The 27,249-nt window shown below is 55.5% G+C and overlaps 1 protein-coding gene across 3 annotated transcripts; it reads left to right on the top strand.

Moving 5' to 3' along the window:
- Positions 1 to 1,090: 1,090 nt before the first annotated feature.
- LOC119091752 (putative phosphatidate phosphatase) lies at positions 1,091 to 25,976 on the top strand. 3 transcript variants are annotated; one of them, XM_037214618.1, is made up of 8 exons: positions 1,091 to 1,226; positions 1,857 to 1,989; positions 12,588 to 12,739; positions 18,694 to 18,850; positions 20,128 to 20,269; positions 21,077 to 21,134; positions 23,434 to 23,610; positions 24,456 to 25,976. In XM_037214618.1, the coding sequence occupies exons 2-8, from the start codon at positions 1,926 to 1,928 to the stop codon at positions 24,552 to 24,554; spliced, it is 849 nt and encodes a 282-aa protein (XP_037070513.1). In that variant the 5' UTR covers positions 1,091 to 1,226; positions 1,857 to 1,925; the 3' UTR covers positions 24,555 to 25,976. The 3 variants fall into 3 exon arrangements, with proteins under 3 accessions (XP_037070513.1, XP_037070514.1, XP_037070512.1); XM_037214619.1 differs by lacking the exon at positions 12,588 to 12,739 and adding an exon at positions 9,145 to 9,296; XM_037214617.1 differs by lacking the exon at positions 12,588 to 12,739 and adding an exon at positions 7,704 to 7,855.
- The last annotated feature ends 1,273 nt before the right edge of the window (positions 25,977 to 27,249 follow it).

Raw genomic sequence — 27,249 nt, 5'->3', positions numbered from 1 at the left:
CGGGCCGTGATTCTACATGTGACCTACAGCCGGTCCTTCAATCTGCGTTCCAACGGGTCCTCTGATAATCGGTACCGTTGGGCCGCACGGGCCACTCTTCGGGCCTCACTGAAAACTGCCGTTGGTAGGCTCGGGACCTCTTGCGAGCACAGCCGTCTGTAAGGCGCTGTGGGCCCCTGAAAGATACAGGGGCCTGAACAGCGTAAAACGCTGGCCCCTGCTGTGTCGCTGATTTGGAAGTGGGCCCTTAGGCCCATGTCCATGCGGAGCGGACTGTGCGGCACTGGTGGTGCTTGACCGTCATATACATCCGTATCGACTCGGTGGGCTCTGATTGGCGCAAAGGGCTCTCTGACTGTTTTTTGAGCTTCATTCCCCGCGGACCAGGCCCCTGAATAAGAATCCGACCAGCCCTTCGTGCTCGTAGACCCTCCAATCGAGCCCTTGATCGTCGGACATGGTGAGCCCTCCAATCTCTTCGGGTCTCCTCAAACACTGCCTCTGGCCAACTTGGTACCCTTTACCCAGACAGGGCCCATGTTAGGCGTTGTGTTGCCCCGACTAGCGTAAACCGCTGGCTCCGGCTTTGTCCTTGCTTGAGAAGTGGGCCCTCGGGGCCATGCCGCTGAGGAGCCGACTGTGCGTTATTGGTGGCGTCTGGCCGAAATAAAGGCACTTGTCGACTCAGGGGCCCCTGATCAGTGCATAGGGCCCTCTGGCTGGCGTTGGATTACCCGCTCCGACGGGCCGGACCCTCGAATACGACCTCTGGCCGGCCTTTCGAGCCCTCAAATCGGGCCCCAAATCGTAGGTCCCGAGCGACCCTTTGGGTCCCTCTGAGCCTAAGGGGCACGTGTCCCCTGTGCCCCTTCCCCCTGCCTGCACTACGAAGTGCGATATATGAGGGATGAGTTGAAGGTGGACAGAATAGAGAATGGGAACAGGCCTGGGAATTGAACCTCTTATGACGTCATATTCTATCATCGGCTGATATCCTATCTGAGTTACGTATCGTGGCGCACCAGGCACAGTTGAAGCCTGAGATGGACGCGATTGAGCGCTGCGAGTCCGTGCATTTTTGGCTGGGGGCTGCTGGATTGTGGGCTGGGTTCGGCGGGGTCCCGATTCCCGCTTCATGTGCCAGGGATTGTTGGCCTCGGTCCATTTATTTGCTTGCGTTGAGTGAGTGGTCGCAGCAGGAGTTTTCAGCATCATCTGGTGACCAGGTAAAGGAACGTGGGCATTATTCGTGGTTGCCTCTAGACTCTGTGTATTGAATCGGTGCAATGTGTTTGCCGCCCGCGCCCATCTGAAAGGGAAGTAAAACCTGTCTTGACACCTATCGGGTTAAAGGGTCATGATGTGAACTCCGTGGTGAACTACAACCACAACAGGGTCAACCCTGTTGTAGTTCATCTCATGTTGACATTCAGTTCAGGCATGTTAGACATTTACATCTGCTATGGGATGTGACTAAATAGGAATAAATTGGGATATGTTCTCTGCTATTGAAACCCTTTCACCAGAGAGTTTGTTTAAATTCATGCTTTATTTCCTCATGAATATGGCATCATAATTGCTTATGCTGGCCAATTTATATGGCAGTTGACTAAGGCCCAGTTTATTTTGGTGCCTGCATTGCATCCTATCAAAGAGTTCAGTTGCAAGATAGGAATAAGTGCCTAGAACTGCAGGGGCTTTTAACATTAGTAAGTTATAGTTTTAAATATGCAAGGTCAATGAGGTCAATCAAACCTTGAAATACAAATAGCACTTAGACCATGGTTTCACCAGACTGTGCAATGGCATGTTTTTTTAGCAGTTTGAATTGAAAATTTGCTTGTATGTATTTTCAGCTTCAGTAACCAGGTGCTCTTGAACCAAGAGTCCAAGACAGTCCATCAAGACTAGCCACAGCAGAAGACATGCCAAAGAGCAATAAGGAATGGGCATGGCGCATCACTTTTGATGTTGCATGTCTGCTCATAGGTAAGTACTTGAGATAAGATAGCAGATTAATATGTTCAGTTTGCACAGTGTTATAAGGTTTACTTAGACACTATGTCAGGGTTGTCCTGATTGTGTTGTGACCATGCATATACTTGTGAAGAAGCTGTGCCAAGTTTTGAAGACATGTCATGCCATTTGTTGTCTAGAGGTAGAAGCCAGCTGTTTTCAGTTTACTTATTCTGGTTGTGTTATGGATTGCATAATGTGAGTCCTGTATTGATGTGAGCTTTTAAGTGTCAGTAGTGCCATAGGAAGAGCAACACAAACAGTATTTAGTCTATGTTATGAGTTGCATCATGTGGGTTTGGCATTGATGTGTTGATCATCATGAGCAAGATCATAGGTTGCATTAGTTAATGCCCAAACATTGAGAAAATGCTCAAATATGGCTTCTCATCACAAGTTACACCTACCACTGATCACAGATTTGTGAGGTCTTAAGTACCAGGAAGTGTGGTTCTTTTAAAGTTGTGATGTATAAGTTAAGAGTTATTTGCATTCAAACATTTGTACCACACGTGATCTCATTGCGCCACTGCAATGCAGATTAATAAAGTCTTGATTAGTTGATTTAGATTGAAATTGTACTATGTGTTGGTTCTGACCAGGCTGTGCAACATGGTCTGAACTGGACACAGATATGACTTGGATACCAGAGCAGCACAAGGCAAACACCATTTGGTGGATGGGGAAATGGGGGGGGGGGGGGGGCTGTTGCTGGCAAAAGTGCACAGGTGTGCAGCTGGTGTATGTGTGTGTGCAATCCATAGATCCACCATTTTGTTGTTTCTGTGTTTTCAATGGTTGATGTCAGATCTCAACCAGGACAGGTGCAGATGTAAGACACAAAACATGACACTGTGTAGGTGAGTGCACCACATACAAATCACTGGTGGATCTCAGTGCTGCCCAACATAACAGTTGCATGAATTGGGAAGTGGCTGGTGTCATCTGTCTGGAAACTGGTCCTGATTGCAATGTGGTGTGGCCCAAACAGCAACAAAACAGGGCCATGCAAACTACACAGGCATGGACAGTCACACATGATCAGTGGGCAGAAATTCTTGATCCACTGTAAACTGGGGGATGTTACAGAGCATTGCAGATGACAGATTAATTTTGGCCATGGTGCCAAGATCAATGGTCATCTGATGCAATCAGTGACAGAAATGCTCAGGTGGTTCCTGAAGCAATCAACAAACAGCAAAGCAGCCAGAAGGCTCGGAGCATGCTGTGTAAAGCTCTAAGTTGATACTAGTGACTGGAGGAAGTCGAGATCCAGAAACGCCCGATGTGGTGTGAAGGAAACCAGATCCATTCGGACCGTGAAGTCCGAATGAATCATAGATTACAAGATGACCGAGAGGTCACGAACACGGGGTGGGAACACGAACACGAACAAGTCCCGATGTGGATATCAGTAGGCTTGCAACGAGAAACCATCTTCGGAGATGATCGGTGGTAGGGGGTGAGACGGTCTGCGGTGCCGAAAAGACTCGCAGGGCTGATGAGATGCGGTGATGAGATGAGCTCTTAGCACGAGAAGGTCGAAAGGTCGATGTTCCCAGCCAGTTAGGGCCGTTCATGATCATCGGGGAGAGAGACCGAGACGGTCACGGGTGGTCCAGAAGGACCCTCGCTTAGCGTTGGCTAGAGGCTAGAGTAATCCAGTAATAGAAACGTCGACGGTCCTTCGATTCTTGCCAACTGCAAAAACCTTCATGAGTCATAGAACGGCCAACCTCTGGTGGTTCGTGGGACCCCCGAATGAGCTTGGTATGGTATGTCGGTTTAATGTTACAAATTGAGCACAGTTAGCTTTGTTGTAAGCGTAATTTTGAGCATTGAATGCCAGTGGCCGTGATCCCAAGCAGCGAAATATATAAATAAGGGAGGTGTTTCGTATGGAGTGTTCATTGTTAAGTGGAAACTAAGTGCAAAGAGCATCATGCGGTTATAAACTTATGTAAAGGGATCTCTCGGAACTAGTGAGCATGATCTCGTGTGGGATTAGAACGGACTTGAACGGATAATTACCAGTGGATGCCGGTCATGGATGGGAGTCCCGCATGCCGAGGTGGGCCATCCTGTCAACCATATTGCGGGACATTACATTTTGTGGTATCCCTTCGTGTGGGCATGCCGTCATAAGAACATGTTGAAATCGGAGGACGCGCTTTTTGCTGTCGTGCGTCTCGTCATCGTCTGACAGATTATTTACATTCTGGTTGTGTGGTTGTGTGATTCGCGGTGCTCAATGGCGAAGGCCTACGCTGAGCTTCGGAACCGACAACCGCTGCCGCGTGGCGCGGACAGCTGCAATGCAGGCGCCCTTGGGATGACGCGGACCCGAGGCGTCCGCTCGATATATCGAATGGCGCTATCCCCCACCGTCTGGCCGCCAGCCTCGCAGTGCCAGCCCGACGCAGAGTACGCCACGAACGTGATCGGCTGCCGCCCGAGGGAGGGGACGGGAGGGGGAGGGGGGGGGGGGGGTGGGGCTGAACGATCACGGACGTGCGGTGGGTGGCCCACTGACCGCCTGCCACGGCCGTGTCCTGTGCGCGTCACCAGCGCCGTTCCGGCGCGCGTGCTGAGTCGGACCGAGGCGTGACCGGCACACTCCCTGTGTCGGTCGAGAGCCATGCCCGCGGTACCCGGTCGTGTCCCTCCTGTACAGTGGGCAGGCTCGGTGCGGTCGGTCGTCCGTGTCCGACAGACGCGATCCTGCGATCTCGTCAAAGATCGGAGAAAAGAGCACACCCCTTGCAGTGCACTGTTATTATTTCAGCTCGTTACAGCGCATCGTTACAGCTAGTGGATGCCACTTTTCTTCCCATTTTACTCCGTTTTGTTGTTAGTATGGACACTGTGAAGCATTACACCATATCAGCAGGATGCGCTTAGTCGAACCCAAATAAAAGCACATGAGCCGTCATGCACCAAAATGTACCGTGCACGAAATTGCCGTGACGTTTGCTACAATAACGACACGGATCAAAGGAACTGAGACTTTTGACCAAGCTGAGATTACCGCCACAAGAACCCCAACTTCGAAAAACTCGCCAGCATCCTGACGTATTGGGCAGAACACTTGTTGTTCCGTCGCATCGTGGCATTGGACAGCGAAAACATAATGGGATGGTATGTTACATTTTTGTGACGCTGGTTACCTCGAGATTAATACTTCTATTGATCATTGAACGCGCTCCCCGTGGACAAGTGCCTGAAAAATGCGTTCAGAATGTTGAATCCCGAACGACACGGCTCTAACCGACATGTCGAGGTGCCCCAGCATGAGCTCTGTGTCGGGCCATCGCAGAACGCCTGGCCCGACTGTGCAGCTTTTGTCGCACCCCTGTGGGAGTCCTGTCGTGCTGTTAGTGCCTGTCTCGACTGCGCAGCCTCTGTCGCGTCGCTCGTGTAGTCCTGTCGTACTGTTAGTGCCTGTCTCGACTGCGCAGCCTCTGTCGCGTCGCTCGGGTAGTCCTGTCGTACTGTTAGTGCCTGTCCCGATTGCGCAACGTCTGTTGCATCGCTCGGGGAGTCCTGTTGTGCTGATAGTGCCTGACCCGACTACGCAGCCTCTGTCGCGTCGCTCTGGGAGTCCTGTCGTGCTATTAGTGCACCGCATGAGATGACACATCTAGAAGGCTCACTGCGTACGCCGCACTTGTATGTCAATCCGGCGATGTCGATGTCCTAACTGACCTCTTTCAGCACGTGCTCGTTTTAGCTAGCTGGAGTAGCCTGGTTGTTCCGTGTCCTGCTGACCCTGCCACACCTCTATAGTAACCAGCGCATGCTCTGACTTGGTTTTAGTGCGATTTGAGAGCTATTTTGAAGGTGTTGGTGCGGCCCTTACGTGACAGCTGGACTGACCCATTTGAGACAGCATATGGTGGGCATTCGTGTTTATCGTGTGCGTGGCTGTAGACAGCCAGGATGGGTTGGCAAAATGCATGAAAGCCCGTAGTTTTCGCGCCACAGGTGTAGAAACGGGTCCGGGAGGCTAAAATCTCTCAAACTATTCGTGAAAGCTTAATATTAATAATCGGTCATGCATCTAGAGTTGTTTTTTATAAATTGTTTGACAATGTATTGTTTGAGTGCTCTGAAATGTGGCTGTTGCACGTTTTTCAAGGATTCAAATGCCAGCCAGAGATGAAAATCTGTGCTATATTCGTTTGCCATCGGCGGTAGTCATTTTTGTCGAAATTTAACATATGTTTGTAGAAACGAATCCATCAAATAAATGACCTCACCACTTATAAAGTTTAATTAATAAGCCTCCATAAAATAACACAATTGGTAAATAATGTTTCTGCGCGATGTGCATTTGTTCGGTCGGTGGATCTCATCGGACTCAACATAAAAATGATCTTACGGCGCTGAAAATGATTGAGATCATGTCACCGTTCTGATTGCTGCATCTCTATCCGATGTCGCGTGAAAAGGAGCTCAATGCTTACATTGTTTGGATCCTTGACAGGGGTGATCGCTCACCGCTTCTTCCTCCTATCCAGATTCCATCGGACGCCTGTGTTTCAGCCACCGTCTGTTAGCTGAGAACTCAAATGGAACGTAAGCAGATATTTGTGCTAATAACAAATGTCAACATAAAATTCGCCGAAATGAACGGGGTCCCGCACCAGAAATTCAGGGATGCTTTGTTTTCTAAAAAAAAAACAAGTTCGCTACGCATTCTGCTGGTCGCAATATAGTTTAAGCGTGCTTACTACGTAATATCCGCAACGATGTAAAACAACGAGCGGGTTTGATATCTTCGCGTTTTGGAAAAAGTAGCCGAGCATCATCACGATTAATTATAAATCGGTGTCCCAGTGATGGACGCATATGCTCCCCAGAGCTAGGGTGTTGAATGTCCTCAGATGTCATGGCGCAGCTGCCAAACCGTATCGTTTTGCTATGCTGAAACATGCGGTGATGTTGCAAAAGCTTAACATGGAGCTGGTAACGTGACACAATAGCAACGCTATATATTTTAGTCTCTACAGATAAGGCAAAACGAATCCGACTGACCCCTCCCCGAACTGCTCCTCTCCTAGACCGTTTTGCGTCGCGTTTCACATATGCGTGTAGTTCCTGTTCCTGTTCCTGTTTATGGAAGAAGGACGGTGCACATTCAACAGTTGGGCGCGCAACGCACATAGAGGTTCAACACTAATAATTTTTTGTATGCGTTACACTGCCACTCCGAGCAATACGCGTGAAGCGCCGTGAGACCATGGGACACTGACCAAGACCAAGGTGATCATAGTCATGATCACTTGATATTTGAGCTCTTGCTGGGGTGTGGCTCGCGTCTTTGGCACGAAATTCTCCGCAGTTTTGCGTGTTCAGTCAGTTGAGCCTTTCTCATAAAAGAACCATGTCAAGAAGTAAGAGAACTTGAAGTCTTTCTGGGCTGTTTGTGCAATCGCTCGGGCAATAGCACAATAGCAGTGGAAGAGACAGTCATCCTACACGGCGCCATCCTCGCCGCATGTCCCCTCTCGGCCTTGGTTTGCGTTTCTCCAGGCTGTGTTCCAACCGCTGCCAGCCTTCTCTAACACCCTGGTTTTGGCACGATGCTGTTCCGTTTGGCGCGTTCTCGTCTCGTCTCGTCTCGTCTCGTTTTGTTTTGTTCGCCGTGCTCTGCTTTGGTGTCATGCGCGCTGTCTCGTTTCCAGTATTCGGTGCCATCGGACTATGCAGCAAAGCACCTCTTCCAAAGGCGGGATTCTTTTGTGATGATGCTTCGATTAATTATCCCTTTCACGAAAAAGATACGGTGACAGATGCGTCGTTGTACGTAGTGGGGGCTATTCTTCCCATAATCTTGGTAAGTTACTGCCGACAGTGTTAAAGCAAACGTGTACATAACAGCTTGAACCCGGTATTGAAATGAGCAACTCGGCATGCACCAGTGCTTCTTGCATCTTTGTGCTCACACACTAACACAAACATGTCTTGGCAGTGCTTTCATCTCCTCGAAAACTGTTGGATGTGTGCTTGGTTGCACTCTTTTTTTCAATCGAAACACGGCGGACATTGCCGTCCTTCAGGGTACATTCAGGCGATACGGGTGCTTGCTGCCTTCCGTAACTGACGTCGGCTGACTGACGGGCCCGCGGCGCCGGTCAACATCCGGCTGGAGCGAGCTGTTGCGCGACAGGGCGGCTCAGTTTGGGCGGCCGTGTGGCGAGCCCAGCGCACGTGCGACGGTCTCCGTCGGAGGGGCGTGTCCGCGGCGTCGCGTCTGGTCGGGGTTTTCGGGGCTGTCCGTGCGGCCACGGCGGCCGGGGGTCGTGCCGGACACATCAAGTCATCCTGCCTGGGGCGCCCCCCCCCCCCCCCCCCCGTTGCCGGCGGGGCGGCGCTCAGCGTCAAGGCCAGGACATGGCGCCGACGCCCCGGGATGAGTGTGGCATGGGCGCGACGATCGGGTCACCCGCGCTGGCTCGAGCCGTGGCCAGGGTGTGTGGAGGGCATGTGAACAAAGGGCTACGCAAGGAATGCAGTCTGGCGGAAAGTGGTAATGCATTGCTGCCATCCATGTGCATGTGGCGTAAAACTGGGAAATCGTTCACTTACTAAACTACATAGAGTGAAAATAGGAAAAACGATAAGTAGCAAAGTGATATCGTGATCGATTTTCAAAAGCCCTTGAAACGCTTCAGTGCGAGATGTAATCAAAAAATGAAAATAGTTTTGCTTCGAAATTTGCGAAGTTTGCCGTCTGGCCTCCTTTATGCTTGCGTCACTTTGCCACGTGATCGTGGTTTTGGTTCATACATTACCGAGACTGACCACTATAATAGCTTCCAGTGGATTTTATATCAGAGGGAGGGCGAGGGTAGGGGGCACGGGGAAGGCCATCTGGAGCTCTGTTGGGGTATTTGGGGAGTTATGCGGTCTGGTCTGCACGGAAGCATGCCTTGCGGGCTCGCCTGCGGGCCTGCACCAGACCGCTGGCGCTGCTGGTCGGACTGACCTCGAGTACCTGGCCACATCGGCCTACCGTCTTTGACACTGTGTAAAGCCCAGCCTGAGGCGTTTGTTCCGGGAGGCGCCATGGTCGTGTTCAGAGCATCGTCCGGGACATGACGGGCGGCGTCCTCTGTTTTTCAGTGGGCTTCTCTGTCCTAGCCTTTTACCTTGCCGGCCGGCCGTACGAACGGGGCTTCTTCTGTGACGATGAGACAATTCGGCACCCGTACCGACACGGTACGGTCTCCTCGACCGTGCTCTACTCTCTCGGTTTTGCGCTGAACATTGGAGTGGTGAGTGCATGCCCCCCCACCCCAACCCCCGCCCCTTCGTGAACGTCGCCGGGGAGGAGCGCTGGAAGCACCAGCGCTCTGCTGACCACACCTGGAAATCCCGAGGCAGCTGTCGAGTGGCCGATCCCGATGGCCGCGGGACGTATTTCTGATCCAGCCGTTGGAGCTCCTGAGCCGGACGTTCGGGCTTGGACCGTTGGGATGGATGGAGCTCGCTGGCGTTTGAGTTGTGATCTTAGGCGGGCGCCCCACGATCCGCTGAAGCCTGCCGCTCTACCAGACCTGGTTCGAGCTCCTTGAGACCTTCGTTCGAGCTGTGGGCCCCGGTGGGCGCCCAGACCGCCCGCTGATGTACAGACCTCGCTCGGTGCGGGTGGGGCGACATGAGCAGGTCCGGGCTGAGGACCGTGACGGGCGCAGATCAGACCCCCTCCCCCGAGCGTCCCCGGCGTGCTCTCCAGCTGCCGGTCGCGCTGGTCTGAGTTGTCCCCGGCCGGCCGGCTGTGCTGCGGCGGCGCGCGTGGCAAGCGCTCGTAACGGGTGGCGGTGACCGAAGGTCGACGTCGCACCTCGCCGCCGCCGCCGCTGCTGCCGCTGTCGAGACGCCAAAGCGACCTGGCCGGCCTCGAACCCACGTCCGGTGGTCCATCGCCAGAGATGGGGTCATGCAATGGTTGATCCCGCGCTCTCTTGCATGACTGTGTCAAATGCCGCTGTCAGTGCAGGGCATTGATGTGTACATGTGTTTGTTGCGCCAGCGGTGCATGCGCACGTCGTGTTGGCTATTAACTTGGCCTTGGGAAGGGGCGAAAATGGAAGCCGAGAGACATGTGAGAAGTGGCTGGGCGGCCTGGTTGGGTCCAGACAGGACGCGTGGCATGGATAAACGGAGAGGATTCTGCAGTCTAGCTCGTCAGACATTTGAGGGAGCCAGACCCAGCCGTCTGTGCATAGTGGTATGCCGTTGCGTGTGTCGCACCGGCTCCAACACGCCGCGGGGAACTGGGATGGAGGCCCCGACTGAAAGCAATGCTCCGCAATATGGATTCGGCTATTCCCATTTCCCAGAAATGTGCAGCACGAGTCTGGAAATAATTCCAATAAGGTGCTGGTCCGACGTACTAAACGTTGCCCCGCACCCTTTTATGGAGCGCCTGCAGCTACCGCGGCTATGGTAGCGCCCAGAGGTGGGGCACGTGCTGGAAATCGAACCTGGACTTCCAACAGCGAAACCGGCATCGTTAGACACAGGACTAATGGCACCGTGAAGTGTATATCTACTTGGAGACCCTCGTATCTGCCTAAATGTGCGTAATTCTATTCTTGATTCGACGTCATGATGACTTATCGCGACGCATGATTATCCTTTTTGATGTTATTAACAGCACGTTCGGTCGATCGGGCTACGCCACGCTTTTTCTTATCAGTAGTGTTACCCCCCCCCCCCCCGTAATAACGCCTTGCAGACGGGTTCAAAGTTCCTGTTGACTCGCACCCCTGAACGGCATTCATGTGACAGGCGTCAGTGTTTCATACCTGTGTCGGTTTTAGCACTCAGTGTCATGACATAGTCAGTCTGCACATAGTCGGATGACAGTGCCGGTAGTGTGGTGGTTAACGCGTCTGCGTTAACCGCTGCGCGTCTGGGAAACCAGAGGTACGGGGTTCGATTCCCCGCGGTGCCCGCCCTCCCCGCCAGGGTGAGAGGCAGGCGACGCCATATAGCCTCAGCAGCAGCGTGCGTCGTGAAGCCCCAATGACGCACACATAGTCGGGCCACCAAGTGATCTTTGGTTCATCTTGAGTTGTACTTCAGGATCAGATTAGGGCTAACGGCATTGAGTAGAGGCAACCAGGAACTTGCAGGCGTTATTATTTTTGAAGTACAGCTGGGTATGAACTCTCTACTGGTACTGTGACAAGCCAGGTTGTGAAGGATGGGGCGCGAAGCATGCCGTGAGTTTTGTGTGCCTTGCTATCCTCCTGGCGTTGTATGAGAACAGCGCCAGGAGGATGGTATTGTAGGGCCGCCGCCCTGAGCACCATCCTCCCGGCGTTGTCTGATCAGCAGCTCCCCGCACTCTGCCACCGGCCAACCCGCCCTCATCCCGCCGCCCACCCGCCTGGCCTTCTGCTGTGTAAATACACGAGTTCGTGGTCCCACGGCCACGACGCGGGGCCGTCCGCTGATTTTCTGGCACGTTGCCAGCGAAGAGGGCTGTCCGGAAGTCGTGGAGCTGTCGTTAGTTTCGTTAGGCCCTGTATGAGAGCATGGGGGGGGGGATCTCTCACTGATTTGACGAAGGTGCACTGGCAAGCGATGTGCGGTTCGCGGGCGAAACGTATTCCCTTGTCAATGCACTTGTCCGTTCAGTGTTAAGACTGGCGGACGGACGGTAGGAAACCGTGTGACCGGCCTTTGGGGGCGAGGAATCCAATGGAAGGACTGTATTCTGTGTTAGGGTATTGTTTTTTGCAATATAGTTTTTAGAGGGTTTAATTCCGAAAACTTTTGAATGGATCGATTTTTTGGATCGGAGCTCACGCTATGCATTGCTTGTTGTGTGAGGCCTGACCCCCACCAGCCAATCGCGCAATTCCATGTCAGCGGCAGAATTTGGTGGCGAAAGCGTAACGTGCGGCGGTGCTCGGCACGGTCCGCGCTGGAAATTTATGTTTGGACGCTTTCGAAAGGAACGTTCCGTCTTTCCGGTTAATGCAGAAACATACCAGTTAGCGAATAGCGTGTTTTTCAATTTGGAAAGTACGTGTTGGATAAGAATTGTCGATTTTGATTCACACACGAAACGAGAAAGAGACACAAGCAACCACAACATTACAAAACGCAATTTATTTTCGCAGCCACATCCGCGGTCTAGAAAATTGCACCATTAGTATATGATTTATATATATATATATATTTATTTATATATATATATATTATTATTATATATACATATAATATATATATATATATATGCAGTACATGCTCAGCTTGCTGCTTGCGCGGAGCACGCCTACGGCATTAGCGGCTTGTGAGCACGGTGTTTAACATCCCGAGGTGGCATACTCAGCTCGGTAAACCCAAAACCTGCCTGCGTGTCCGCTAGCAAACTCAAGCCGGCGCCCTGAGTCCTGCGGTGGTCAGGTGGCCGTCGGCGCGCCCGCCGCCAGCGGCGGGTCGGGGCGCTGGACGCGAGGCAGACCGCCCGCCCGTCCGCCCGCCGGCCCGCCCGCCAGCCTGAGCCAGCCGGAGCCAGCCGCCGCCACCGCCTCTGCTCTCCGTTGCAGTGGCCGCCCCCCTCCTGGTCTTCTACTATGCCGTCGAGCCGTTCCAGCGCGGCTTTTTCTGTGACGACGAGTCGATTAGGCACCCGTACAAAGCGGACACGGTGTCCACTGTGGCATGCTATATCGTGGCTGTTACGCTGTCGGTGATCATGGTGAGTGAGGCGCTCTCGTGGCGCCCATCCCTCTCGTTTTCCCGGTTCCTCGACCCCAGCTCCGATTGCTTTCGTTCATGCTAGTATCCTTCAGTGATGTGCGCCCTTTGTCATTTTGCTTCGTGGTGGGCTTGTTATGGTCTTGCGTTATAAACCTAAAGATCCCGCAACAACCCCGCTGTGCGTTCGTGCTCTTTCGCATTTCATTTCGATCGCAGCCTGTGGCACGTTGTATTTTTTTCTATAGACCTCTAGAGCTTTTGAAAGCCGACATATCACCGGCACGGGCAACCGCATTAGCTGCTTCGTAGCCCTTCCTTTGTGGCGGAGAGGGCCGTGGCCAGGTCGCTTGGATCGGTCTGGCCCACCGGGGGGGCGGGAGACACCCCGGATACACGCGCACGGAGCGCGCTGGTGGTAGTTTTCCCTTACACCATTGACTGGTGTTGCGATCACTGCGATGGGAGAAACGGGGCTTGTCTCATCGGTGCCCCTCGCCCCCTGTCCATGCCGCCTGAACAGCCTAGGAATAAGAGTTTCTTGCTGATCGGCTGAGGACTTGTTTTGTATGTTCGTCCTCAGCGGGCGGTCATCACCAAGCGAGGTCCGAACTTGATTTAAAATATTCACAATACAGACGATTCTCGAATACCAAAATGCGTCAATCCCCAAAATGACGTCCCACCAAGATGTCACCTTCATGTGCTTACCCAGCCGGGAGCCTTTGAAACTCCCCAGTCGGAAGACACAGCTTCCTTCCAACTTTTTTTGTCGTTTTAGTATAGTGCATTTATGGGTGGTCATCAGGTTCCTCAAGCGAAGGACATATGGGGTTGGATCGATGACATAGCTAGGAACATTTTGAGTCGTCCCGGAGCATGCGCGGGCAGCGATCGTTGATGCGCCGTAACCTGCATTATTTTAGCCGAGATTGGGCCCGCTTTCCAATACGACATGGATGACGTAGGAAAAGCCTCTCATTAGTATTTAGGAAATGGCCTGAGCGACAGAACATGACGCAGCCGCTGCCCGACTTGAGTGCGTCGCCGCCGCTGACCGACCAGGCTGGCGTGCGCTAGTCGCCATCCGGTAAGCTCGGCTGCGGCGAGACCCTCCGCCTCGGCGGCGCTCCCCCGGGCGTTCGGTCCGGCTGACCGGCGGCGCGCGGGGAAACCAGAGGTACGGGGTTCGATTCCCCGCGGTGCCAGCCCTTCCTGTCAGGGTGAGAGGCAGGTGGGGCCATATGGCCATGTAGCCTCAGCAGCTGAGTATGTCGTGAAATCCCCAATGACATGACACATGACCGCCGGCGCGGCGTACCCGTGCCGCGTCGGCCGGCGGCACGCCCGCGCGCCACGCCGTCGACGGCGCTGTGTGCTCGGGTCACGCGAGATATTGATACAAGATACGCGCTGAGTCACTTCCTGACCAGGCGCGGGTCTGAGCGCGTCCGCACTCGGACGTGTGGCGTGATGGGACCGGACTCATGACAACTCTGGACTCGGGCTGAGGCGATTGCAATCATCTCAGAACTCGTGTCTCGGGACTCGGACCTTGCTTCAATGTCCTTGGATCCGGGACCCAGGTTTATGTTCAAGAAATTTGTGAACGTGCCTCGTGCCCATACTCCACAACTGGGGCTCGGAGACTCTTCTGACTCTTTTTTAATCTGACTCATACTATTGCCTGAGCTAGCAGGTGAACACCGCGTCAGGTATTTCCGGGGAGGCTAGCCCAACTTTCGAGAGATCGCTCCAATTCTCCGCAGGTTCTTGTGCCACCGCACACCCGCCGCCGCGCCTCCCACGGCCGGTCCGCCGTTTTGACCCAGTTTGCTGCGCTGCATGTGTATGAGCCGACCACCAGCTGTGCGCTCACGCCCCTGTCTGGTGGGTTCGGTCCCGTCCGTCAGGGTCCGGTCCTGTCTGGTGGGGTCCGGTCGTATCTGGTGAGGGCCGGTCTTACCCGGCTGGGTCTGGTCCTGTCCGGCGGGGCCTGGTCTGACCGGCTCAGAGTCCAGTCCTGTCCGGCAGGGTCTGGTCTGACCGGCTCAGAGTCCGGTCCTGTCCGGCGGGGTCTGACCTGACCGGCTCAGAGTCCGGTCCTGTCCGGCGGGGTCTGGTCTGACCGGCTCAGAGTCCGGTCCTGTCCGGTTGGACCTGGCCTGACCGGCTCAGAGTCCGGTCCTGTCCGGCGGGGTCTGGTCTGACCGGTTCAGAGTCCGGTCCTGTCCGGCGCGGTCCGGCTCGGGCCGGCTCCAGGTCCGCACGTCAGCCTCGGGCGGCGCCGAGTGACGCCGATCGGCCACAGGTGCGGCGGCCGCGCTGTGCGCCAGAGTGCCACGCCGTGCCGGTCCGCCCGCTCTCTCCCGCGGGCTGTGGCTGCCGCGGTTGGGGAGGGGAGGGGGATTGACAGCATAGGACCGTGTGGGCGATGGGCTGGATTTCCTGTGTCCGGGCCGGGCTGCCCTGGGTTAGGAGCACGGCCGCCTAGCCCGCTGGGGTAAACGTCACACCCTCTCCGGGAAAGACGGTGGCGTCCGGAGGTGGGCGGCCGGCTCATTTAGCGGCTGGGCTTAGCGGGAATGTTCCTGGTCGGTATGAAGCAGCGTTCGCTGATCCATACGCAGCCATGGCCATTATTACTTTAAGTTGACGGTTGTTAGTTACCGCGAAGCGTTTTTGCTGAAGAAAAAGCCGTTTTCGAACCTCAGCCATATGTGCGGCCTTAAACGTAACTGGCGCGTTTAGGAATACTGCTAATGATATGTTTATGTTGACCACATTGACAATATAGGCGGAACCTTGATTTTTGTCTCATATTAACTCGGTTTTACCAACTAAGTTAGCATACCATCACTGTACAGCTTGTTAACATTGGGGTGATATCGTTCCACTAATTGTCGCACGGCCATCTTATGCAGTTAAACCCGTCATTGACCGAGGGGATTGTCAAATCTCCCCCGTCGAAGGTTTGTGATGCTTCAGAAGCGCGTTGAGGTATTCGTGCACAGATTTCACTTGCTATCAATCATTAAGTTTTATGCCTTGCGCCAAAATGGCAACTATGAGGCTAAGCTAGGCTAGAATTATTTCATTATTCACCTGCGTTGTCGTTGTAATGTTTCAATGTTCCACATTGAAATATTTGCATGTCGAATAGCAAAGATAGTGATGAAAGTATGTTGCAAATTGTTGATGTTTGACCCAACTTATAAAGTACCTGAAACACCGTGTACAATGAAGAATACTTACAAAGTTCCAAGCGGCTGTCTGTAACAGTGACTAAGTTCTGACTTGAAATGCGTGGTGGCGTGTGTTGGCAGCGCCGATGTGGGCTCGGACCCACGGCAGGGGACGGCGGGGCTCCGGCCGGCCGCGGCGGCGTCGTGACCAGACGGCGAAAGCCTCTCTTGTGGTGTGGTCCGAGACCGTGCGCCACGTTCCTATCGTTAGCCATTTGAATTTTTGAATTCGGCTCGACCGTTCTTGAGATAAGCAGAGGGGAGGGGTGCCAAATTTGCCCTCCTCCCCCCCCCCCCCCCCCCCACCTCCTCTCCTCCGATCATTGATGCGCTGCTCTGAAACCAGGTCGATGCTAGGTTAAAAATCGATCTGATTAGCTCAGCCCATGAAAGGGGCTCTTCCTTTTGTGTTTTCCGTAGGGGTGAGCTCTGCTTGTCTTGAATCTGGACTGTGAGGAATAGTATAAGGGCCCGCTGTTTTATAAGGGCCAGAGGCAATACGTTTGTTCGACGTTGTTTGTATTCGTTCCATTGCTGTTTTTTGTAAGTGGTAGACGAGCTGCACGTCACGGGTCTGAAGAGAATCAAGAACATTCAGATAGAGCAAACTGGTGTCATGGCAGTTCCATTTTGACAAATGGATTCAAATCGCCGGGGGACGTACCTGGGTTCCGAACGTATTGTGCTTTTGGTGCGATAAATGACGGCTATGGGAATGGTTGGTACGGGCACTGGGTCGCGGCGGTCGTTGCGGTTGTGTTCCAGCCTTTGAATTGAGTCACGAACGCCAGCCGAACAATGGAAGCCGCCCGGCGCCGGACATGTCCACGCGCCCCCGCGCGTGAGCGTGACGCTCCGAGTGTTAACTCACTGATAGCGGCGGCGGCGGCGTGGGCGACCGGCACGCTGGCTAGTCATGTCGGCCAGTCCGGACCGGAACGGCGGACCGGTCGGGCCAAAACAGCGGACTGGAACAGCGGACTGATTCTGACCGGCTCTGATCGGATCGGCTCGGCAGTTCGCTGCGGACCGGGGCGGACCAGCACGCACTGGTGTACGTCGGAGCGTTCCGTCACCAGACGGGGCTGAGGGTGGCCCCCGTCCTCTGAGGAGCCACCGGCAGGCGGCTCCCCTGTACTCCCGATCTGGCCGGACAGTGCCGCGTCCGTCGGCCTCACAGAGCCGGCGCCACTGTGCCGCTCCGCGGCGTCTGGCTGGGGCGCGGCTGTCGTCGGCTCCCTGCCCGGGCCGTGGCCGCAGAGATCGCGCAGCGAACCGTGGCTCGGATCAGACGAGCTCAATCGCCGACAGCGGGTCGCGGGGTCCATCCTCGCGGGCGGTTGCGGCCCGTCGGGACTAGGACGTGGGCGCGGTGGCTCGTGACGCTCCCTCCCCCCGCCCTCTCCTCCCCCTCCCCCGGGTGATAGCTGACTATGTGCCGACTTCGCCTCTCTGTCTTCGCATGACCCTGTCTCGGCCGCGTGCAACCGGTCGGTCGGTGCATGCCGTCTGTATCTGCGTGTAAGCCTTGGATTCCCGCTGCGCGCATTGTGGCTCACTTTGTCTTTCTCCGTGTGCGCTGCTAGACTGCTTTTGTGTTATCGAGCTTTTCTTACGGTTTGTCGGTACGGTTTATCGTGTGATGTGTTTTCAAGTGGGTGAAGTGTCTAAAGCTTTGTCATTGTTGCAGTTACGGTTTATGGTTAGCAGGCGACGTTCTTGTAACCTCAGGTCACCGTTGTAGCTTTTGAAAATACATTGTTTTTATGGTGTTTTGCACTACGAATGAGATCATTTTTCGGGCTGTCGTTATTGCCTGGTGTGGTGCTTTGTACACAACGGCTGGCCGAGTTAATTCTCTGACCGTCTCCCGGTATTTCTGAGACCTCAGGACTAACTCTCTGACCGTCTCCCGGTATTTCTGAGACCTCAGGACTGACTCTCTGACCGTCTCCCGGTATTACTGAGACCTCAGGACTAACTCTCTGACCGTCTCCCGGTATTTCTGAGACCTCAGGACTAACTCTCTGACCGTCTCCCGGTATTTCTGAGACCTCAGGACTAACTCTCTGACCGTCTCCCGGTATTACTGAGACCTCAGGACTAACTCGCTGACCGTCTCCCGGTATTACTGAGACCTCAGGACTAACTCTCTGACCGTCTCCCGGTATTACTGAGACCTCAGGATTAACTCTCTGACCGTCTCCTGGTATTACTGAGACCTCAGGACTACGTGGTGTTCGGTTGTCAGCCATGTTCGGTCATTTTTCGAATCCCTGCCTTGGAATTGCCGGGACTCGAACCGGGGTCGCCTGGTCGTGATTCCAGCGCTCTACCAACTTAGATAACCGGGAAGGGCTCGGCTCAGTTTGATAGAGTGCTGGCTCACCATCAGATACTTCGTTTCAAAGCGCAGCAATTCCAAGGAGAAATTTTAGATGGTGGCGCAGGCATAGCCGAAAATCAAACGCCATTCAGACCTTCTCAGGACGAATAACACCTGACGACGGGTGGAGAACAAACCGGCGAGAACTTTGTGCACATACCAACGCACCACATGAAGGCCCGAACAATGATTCCATTCGTGCTCTAAATGCCTTGCTGCAATCTCTCCGCAAACCTCCGAGTTAATTTGTTGCTGTATGTCAAGCGGTTCCGCTTGCTTCGCCGTCACATGTCTCGGCTCACTGGGACGCCCGTGTGCGCGCAGATGTCTATCGTTGAGTACTTCCATTGCAAGCACTGCCACCGCCAGAAGACCATGCAGGTGTGCTGCCTGCGCGTGCACCCCTGGTTCTGGGCCATCTACTCGATGGTGGGCGTGTTCGCGTTCGGCGCCGCCTGCTCCCAGCTGGCGACAGACATCGGTGAGGCCACAGTCGAGCGCTGCCGCCGGTGGCACCCGCCGGCTAGTGGCGGCACGGTGACGGGTCCCGCGGTCAGCGGCTGGCCTTGACGGGGCTGGGAGCTGCCGACGCCGCGCCCGTGACCCGGCGCCGCGCTAGCCGGGGCCGCGGGAGCGAGCGGCTGCCCTGCGCCGGCCGCGTCGAGCTGGCGCCGTGCTGCTGACCCGACGCCGTCGGGCAGCGCCCCCAGATGGTCAGCGTGCTGCCGCCGCGCCACTGGCGCCGCCGTCAGACGGCGCTGGCATGACCCGAGGTCGAATGCTGGACGGGAGAGCATTGGTGCTCGCCAGTTGGACGGAGCTATCGAAGTGCTCTGGACTTGCACGGCCCGCGCGACCTCAGTTGTTGTTTTAAGTGGTGACCGTTGTTTGTTAAGAAATACTGTCTGTAGCGCGTCTATGCTGTTGTGCCTAGTCATGCGATCTGGTTACATTTGTTGTTGTTAAGCGTCGCATTTTGTAGATACCGAGTGTTTGCATCGGTATTGCCTTTCAGGCAACGGTGTATGAGCCTGATAACGACGTTGCGTGCATAGGAACATTGCGTGCGTTAGCGTGCATTAAAACCCCCATTTATCATCGTCTTCAGCTAATGAACATCCTTCCAGTCGCATACGTTTGAAGCCTGATTTTGTTTAGTGAATCATATCCCGCGTTGTGCATGTCTTATCCTCAGTCTCTCCAGCACGTGTCTAGTGGTGCATGCCCAACAGGTTCTTGATCTGCCTCGATCTGTTTTCCGCTCGTCAGGTGGGTCGCTAGCGATTGGTCCGCTACTGCTGACACCGCTGTCCGGCCCCGCGGCCGATCCGTCTGACGCGTCTGACACCTGCCCCTGACCCGTCTGACGCGTCTGACACCTGCCCCTGACCCGTCTGACGCGTCTGACACCTGCCCCTGACCCGTCTGACGCGTCTGACACCTGCCCCTGATCCGTCTGACGCGTTTGACACCTGCTCCTGACCCATCTGACGCGTCTTACACCTGCCTGTGACCAGTCTGCCGCGTCTGACACCTGCCCCCGATCCGTCTGACGCGTCTGACACTTGCCCCTGGTCCGTCTGACGCGTCTGACACGTGAACCCGACCCGTCTGACGCCTGCGTGTGACCCGTCTGACGCACCTGACACCTGTCCCTGACCCATCGGACGCGTCTGACGCCTACCTCTGACCCGTCTGACGCGTCTGACACCTGCCCCTGACCCGTTCGACACCTGACCCCGACCCGTCTGACCTCAGGGAAGTACACGATCGGGCGGCTGCGCCCGCACTTCATCACCGTCTGCCAGCCGGACTTCAACAAGATCAACTGTTCGGGACACGCGTTCATAGAGGACTTCGAGTGTTTGGGAGACAACGTGAAGGCGATCAGGGAGGCAAGGTGGGTGGAGGCGTCCCAGCCGTGGCCGTCGGGCCGGGGTCAGTCTCCGGGGCGGAGACGGGCGCTGTCCCTGACGGAGGGGAATGTGGGTGGCGGCGTCCCAGCCGTGGCCGTCGGGCCGGGGTCAGTCTCCGGGGCGGAGACGGGCGCTGTCCCTGACGGAAGGGAATGTGGGTGGCGGCGTCCCAGCCGTGGCCGTCGGGCCGGGGTCAGTCTCCTGGGCGGAGACGGGCGCTGTCCCAGACGGAAGGGAATGTGGGTGGCGGCGTCCCAGCCGTGGCCGTCGGGCCGGGGTCAGTCTCCGGGGCGGAGACGGGCGCTGTCCCTGACGGAGGGGAATGTGGGTGGCGGCGTCCCAGCCGTGGCCGTCGGGCCGGGGTCAGTCTCCTGGGCGGAGACGGGCGCTGTCCCAGACGGAAGGGAATGTGGGTGGCGGCGTCCCAGCCGTGGCCGTCGGGCCGGGGTCAGTCTCCTGGGCGGAGACGGGCGCTGTCCCAGACGGAAGGGAATGTGGGTGGCGGCGTCCCAGCCGTGGCCGTCGGGCCGGGGTCAGTCTCCTGGGCGGAGACGGGCGCTGTCCCTGACGGTGGGTGACCTCTGACGTTGCAACCCGACGCCGCCCGAGCTGAAGTGTCCAACCTGAGACGAATCCGGCTATGAGGCTTGCTTGCCACGTTGATCGGGGAGGGGGGGGGGAGGGGGGCTTTGACCGGTACGGCAGGTGGTGTCCCTGGGTTGGATCTGTTCTCCCCCGAGCCGTCACAGGCTGGACGGCTCGGCTGGGCCTGACTCATGCGCTTGTTGCAGGCTTTCGTTCCCGTCCGGCCACGCTTCGTTCTCGTTCTACACCATGGTGTACCTGGCGGTGAGTAGTATGGCGGCGGCGGCGGCGGCGGCGGGACGCTCCCGGTCGTGTCGCTCCCGTCGTGTGTGGCGTCCGCGGGATCTGGGGGTCGGCCGCTTCCCCGGTGCCGTTGAACGGCCTGGTGGCACGTCATCCCCGACACGTTTCAGTTCGGCGCCTCTATCGGGGGCTGGGCTGGTCGACGCGACTAAGGCTCGGTGTTCCATGGCAAGTCCCATTGGGAGGGCATCCCGCCGGCATTGTCAGTAAACTTGACAATGCCAGCAGGATAATAAACGATGTTCCCAGACCTCCTGCAACGTATTCCTGGTCCCTGTTCCTTTGTTCTCAGTCTCCCGTTGGCTACGCGGGCGTGGACATGGCATTGCTGACATGGGTAAGGCTGCCTGCAGTCAGCATCCGGGACGGAAAGCCAGCTGTTTTCCCCGCGGCCTAACGTGCTGATGAACGCAACCGTGGCCTTGCACTGACATCGTACTGGGTTGCAACTGTGCCTGCCGAGGAGGGCGGGGGGGGGCGGGGGTCCCGTCGTACTGTCGCGCTGTGTACCGCACACTTGTGATGATGTGGCATGCACCACATACGCCTCTGGCGTGCTGGCGTGTTGTGTCCCACATACGTCTGTCGTGTTGGTGTACTGTGTCCCACACACGTCTGTCGTGCTGGTGTTCTGTGTCCCACATACGCCTGTCGTGCTGGTGTTCTGTGTCCCTTACACGTCTGTTGCGCTGGTGTACTGTGTCCCGCACACGTCTGTCGTGCTGGTGCACTGTGCCACACACGTCTCGTGCTGGTGTACTGTGTCCCTCACACGTCTGTCGTGCTGGTGCACTGTGCCACGCACGTCTCGTGCTGGCGCACTGTGCCACGCACGTCTGTCGTGTTGGTGCACTGTACCACACACGTCTCGTGCTGGTGTACTGTGTCCCACGCACGTCTGTCGTGCTGGTGCACTGTACCACACACGTCTCGTGCTGGTGTACTGTGTCCCTCACACGTCTGTCGTGCTGGTGCACTGTGCCACACACGTCTCGTGCTGGCGCACTGTGCCACGCACGTCTGTCGTGTTGGTGCACTGTACCACACACGTCTCGTGCTGGTGTACTGTGTCCCACGCACGTCTGTCGTGCTGGTGCACTGTACCACACACGTCTCGCACTGGTGCACTGTGCCACACACGTCTGTCGTGCTGGTGCACTGTACCACACATCTCGTGCTGGTGTACTGTGTCCCACACACGTCTGTCGTGCTGGTGCACTGCGCCACACACGTCTGTCGTGCTGGTGCACTGTGCCACACACGTCTGTCGTGCTGGTGCACTGTGCAGCACACGTCTGTCGTGCTGGTGCACTGTACCACACATCTCGTGCTGGTGTACTGTGTCCCACACACGTATGTCGTGCTGGTGCACTGTGCCACACACGCCTGTCGTGCTGGTGCACTGTGCAACACACGTCTGTCGTGCTGGTGCACTGTACCACACACGTCTCGTGCTGGTGTACTGTGTCCCACACACGTCTCGTGCTGACTAACAGCACCCTCTGGCAACCGTACGTACCGTCAGGGGTGTAAGTCGGCCGGTGGCATGCGCGCCACGTCCCTGCTCATCATGCTCCACATGTCTCGGACGTGACGCTCGGTTCTGAAAAGTTCTTGTTCCATGCCTGGCTAGAAGATGAGTGATTTCATCTTGTGTTCATTTACTCATATAGCATCGGGTGCTCCTCTAGTTCCGAGCATTCTGTTCTAAAAACATTCGAGCGTTTGATTTTTTGTTCAAAACTGCAATCAACACGCGCTTGCAACCACTCTCGCCACGCAAGGACAGTTGACCGAGGTGCTGCGCCCCCGCGAAAGGACACACACTATATGGAGCGAGAACGGGTGTGTGGAGACCATGGTGTCCGCCGCTCAAGCGGAGGCATGAGTTGACCAGCAATGTTTGTCGAGCTCGCATCCGGCGCATGATAGGTGATCTGGCCCTGCATCAGGTGCCGGTTTCCGGTCACGTATGCAGACTCCTCGTGACCGCACCGGCACACTGATCAGCAGCAGCCAGTGTTCGGCGTCCCCTGTCCCCCCCCCCCCCCCCCCCCCCTCCTCCCGGCGCCGCACGGGCACCGCCAGCGTGCGTATAGGAGAGATCTGGTGTGCCAAAAGACCAACGTCCGAAAAACGCGCAGCGTTGCTGAGCACAGACGGCGTCGTTTCACGCACTGGCCCGTTGCAGCGCAGCTGACGAAATGCTTGCGCGGGGCGGCAGGCACCTGTCTCACTGACGTCGCCCCCGTTCCTGCAGCTGTACCTGCAGGCGCGCCTCACGTGGCGCGCCACCAAGCTGCTGCGGCCGTTCCTGCAGTTCATCTGCGTGATGCTGTGCTGGTACACGGCGCTCAGCCGCGTCTCCGACTACAAGCACCACCCGACCGACGTGCTGGGCGGCGCCGTGCTCGGCACCGTCGTCGCCGTGGTCGTGGTACGTGCCGCCGGCGAGGCGACCGCCCGTTCGGTTGCGCTGAGGGCGGGGTGGGGCAGTGCGGAGGATGCCCCTCCGGAATCGCGGTGTGACGGCGTTGTCGGCGTGTCCGTGGCCCGGCAAACGAGGAAGCACAAGACCGCTCAGCTTGTTCGATGTTTTAAAGTATGAGGTGCGGACATGAAATTTTCAAATTAAAAGCAGTAGTGTTACCGTGTGCGGGCGCGAAAGCGACGATCGCATTCCACACCCCTAGAACACCAAGCCGCAGCGTAAATAGTCACAAGTTGTCTGGCGCACGTGAGCCAGCAGACTTCATCCATGTCGTTTCCCATTAATTGGGTTTTCTGGTTGTAGGTTTGTACCCAGGTTATCTCGATGTACTCCCTCCAGCTCGTCCAGCCTTTTTTATTGCGTCAACATCCTGAATTACGAAGGTTTTCACGACGAATGCGCGTCCCCAACTACGTACATCAATAGTTATCTTTAAAAAAACATTGCAAATCATCATGTTAACAATAGGAAACGTGATAAATGTTTTGCGTGACTGTGGAGATGATCTCCGTTTTTATGTGACACTGCGATCTGGCTCCGCCCGCCGCCGCTCACCAGTTGCCGCCCGCCGCCGCTCACCAGCTGCCGCCCGCCGCCGCTCACCAGTTGCCGCCCGCCGCCGCTTACCAGTTGCCGCCCGCCGCCGCTCACCAGTTGCCGCCCGCCGCCGCTCACCAGCTGCCGCCCGCCGCCGCTCACCCCGCCGGTGGTCCGGCGCCGCCCCGACGCGGCACGAGCAAACGGCTGACCGTCCCTGGCCTCCAGAGCTGACCGCCCTCCCCCGCCCACAGGCCGTCTACGTGTCCGGCATGTTCAAGAAGCGCTGCGCGGCGGCCGACGTCCAGCCTCCTTCCCGGCAGAACACTATCGACAACACCGACATACCGTAGCGACCGGGCCGGGCCGGGCCGTGTCGGGTCGGGTCGGCCCAGGCCCGTGTCCCCAGACGCTCTGCTTGTTATCTTCCGCGGCGGAGGCGCTCGTGGGCCGCGGCTCTCATTGGATTGGCGTGATGGCGAAATGGTGCTCGTATTGGGCGGTTTTGTGTGACGAGGCGTGAACAGCGATGTTGGGCTGCCGCTAAAGAAATAAGTAGACTATCATCTAGTTCAAACAAGCGGCGTCATGCATGAAAGCGCTCATGCCTTGTTCTATGCAAACGCACAGCAGGAGATAGTGGATTGTGCCTCACGTTTTTCTCCGTAGGTCTGCCATCTAGAATTTGTCTTGATATGGGTTCGTCGCTTGCGGTGCGAATGCTCATACGAGTCGAACTAAAAGCGTGCATCGTTTTTTTTTGGGGGGGGGGGTGGGAGGTTGATCCAAATCTTTCGAATGGATGGACAACTGGGATTAGAGTTCACGTTAAGCAGTGCTTGTGTGAGGCTTGACCCCTACCGTCAGATCGCGAAAATTCCAGGTAAACGGCAGGATTTGGTGGCGCAAGTTAAGCTAGCTGCAGCGCCCGGCAAGGTTCGTGCTGCCCTCTGACGTCACCCGACCGGCCGCCGCAGCGGCCTTCGTTCACACTTTTTTGTGATGAAGCTAGGTCCATGTTGTGTATCCGTCATGCGATGAACTGGCAAGATATTTGCGAGCAGTCGTCGGTAGTGTTTTTTTATGATCGGCAGTCCGGTGATGTTATGTGTAAAAAGGTCTACCGCACATATTAACTAGAATGTTCATCCGATACATTCTGCATTTCAGCGTGCAGTCCAATTCTGATAGCATGGAATGAATTATGTGTAGATGCATTGCTAAAACATGAGCGCTGCATGATTTTGTCCAAAGCTGAAGGGATTTGTTTTTAATTATTCCAATATCGTACAAAGCGACATGTCACGGCTGCGATGCGTCTTATCTACCCCCAAAACGGTGCACTGTCTCCTAACCAAACAGTGTTTTGCGTAGTTGAAGTTCAAGCCCAAAAACGATAGCCGGCATCTTGCTTATGACATCTTGTCGATATACCTCGCCATTCCTCGGAATGTATCTCTGTGGCGTAAATGCGGGAGACGAAAAAATGTTCTAGCCCGTGAGAGCCGAATTTTGGACACGCGTCATGAGCAGTGGTGAGAACCACGACCGTACTTGTTTGTGCTGGTGGCCGTATCAGTCACAAGCGGCCGATACTGCGCCACGTCACAGGCTCGGTCGGCCTGACCACCGTGACGTCACGGGTAGACCCGTAGTACCGTGGTGCGCGCGTGGCGAACTGCGGTGACGTTTACGTATACTGTAGAGGTGGCGGCTGGTCACGGGTTCCGAGTGCCGGGCACGTCGAAGTCCATGTGCGATTGTCCGACCGGCTGACCTCCGCCGTAGCCGCCGTTGCGGAAGGGAGCGGTGCTCTGCCCGTGTTAACGTCGCGTATTTGCAGCTCGTATGAATGCTCTCTGTCGCCTCGTTCCCAGTAAGCTGTGGCCCAGCCGTGGCAGGCAGTTGTACGTAGTGTTGCAAAAGTCAGCTATGGTTTGGTGATTTCCGTTAGTGGTGCTTTTTGTGTTGTTAACTTTCTGTGGGGGGTATCTAGCTCTTCCCTCAGGGAGGTGTGACGTATGGCGTACCATGAACGGCTTGAAAATGTGTGCCCGACATCATCGACGCCCGACAACGTAACGTTAAAATATGTGGTCGCAATGCGTTTTTAGATCATTTTGTTTCAACGCTGTCAGAACCGGGAACCGGTCCGCGGCATCACTTTGTTCAGAGACCTTAAAGTCTCTCAGTTATTGGTCCCTGGATGTGACACCTTTCAGTCGACCTACATTGTAACTCATAGGAGGAGAGTTGGAGAACGAATTTCTGAGCCAATGTTTGAGGGCTTTGGCCGTATTGGAGTGTGTTGAGATTGTGTTGTTTGCTCTAAACAATCTAAGATACTTGCATACTAACCTTCGTGCAATGTGGCAGGCTGCTGTTTGGTAGCTCTTCAGGTGGCTCAAACCTCTATCTTTTTTAGTTACTAATTCATTTAGTGCACGGTCCGTATACTTTGTGGTTGTAAGATTATATTGTAAGTGTTCATTCACATGATGTGTTTGATTATATCCTCGCTGGAATATCGCGCAATACATATAGTGCACCTGTAGCGATTCTTCGACCTCATTTTATGGAGGTGCGTGTTAGGCCCTCGTCTACACTGGGTTCTCCCTCTTGCTGAAAGCCTTGCAAGAATGAGTGACTGACATGGCTGGATCAAATTGGACCTACTGAAAGTTGGTTTTTCAGTGTTCAATGCACGAACGTACGTGACTTCATGACGCGTTCCCAAGGTGTGCGTTGATCTGTGTTAAGGTCCATTTCCATCGGAGGCCTACTACTTAGAAACTAAATTGTGCTCAATCGTTTTAGCGCTGCCTCAATTAACGTGATGCATCGAGAATGATATGATTGGAATCCCACATGTTAGCTGCCCAGGTATTTTGGCTTAATGACGCATGTTTACACGGACTCGTAATCGCATCAAGCGTTGAACCCAACCCTGCGACGCGATGGTTGCAAGACGTGGCATTCCGCAGGATATGCAGAGAAGGGGCTATGCTCAGGGGTGGGACCTCACGAGAATTGGTGCCCTGATGATCC

Source organism: Pollicipes pollicipes, unplaced genomic scaffold, assembly GCF_011947565.3.
Source record: "Pollicipes pollicipes isolate AB1234 unplaced genomic scaffold, Ppol_2.1 Scaffold_3447;HRSCAF=4054_pilon_pilon_pilon, whole genome shotgun sequence".
Classification (NCBI taxonomy): domain Eukaryota; kingdom Metazoa; phylum Arthropoda; class Thecostraca; order Pollicipedomorpha; family Pollicipedidae; genus Pollicipes; species Pollicipes pollicipes.
This window is presented reverse-complemented; position numbering and strand designations above follow the sequence as displayed.

Bases quoted from the DNA above. Each gene is read 5' to 3' on its own strand.
- LOC119091752 (XM_037214618.1), top strand. From the start codon at position 1,926: ATGCCAAAGAGCAATAAGGAATGGGCATGGCGCATCACTTTTGATGTT. The intron at 1,990-12,587 runs GTAAGTACTTGA...TCTCCGTTGCAG, and splicing joins TGTTGCATGTCTGCTCATAG to TGGCCGCCCCCCTCCTGGTC. The intron at 21,135-23,433 runs GTGAGTAGTATG...CCGTTCCTGCAG, and splicing joins ACACCATGGTGTACCTGGCG to CTGTACCTGCAGGCGCGCCT.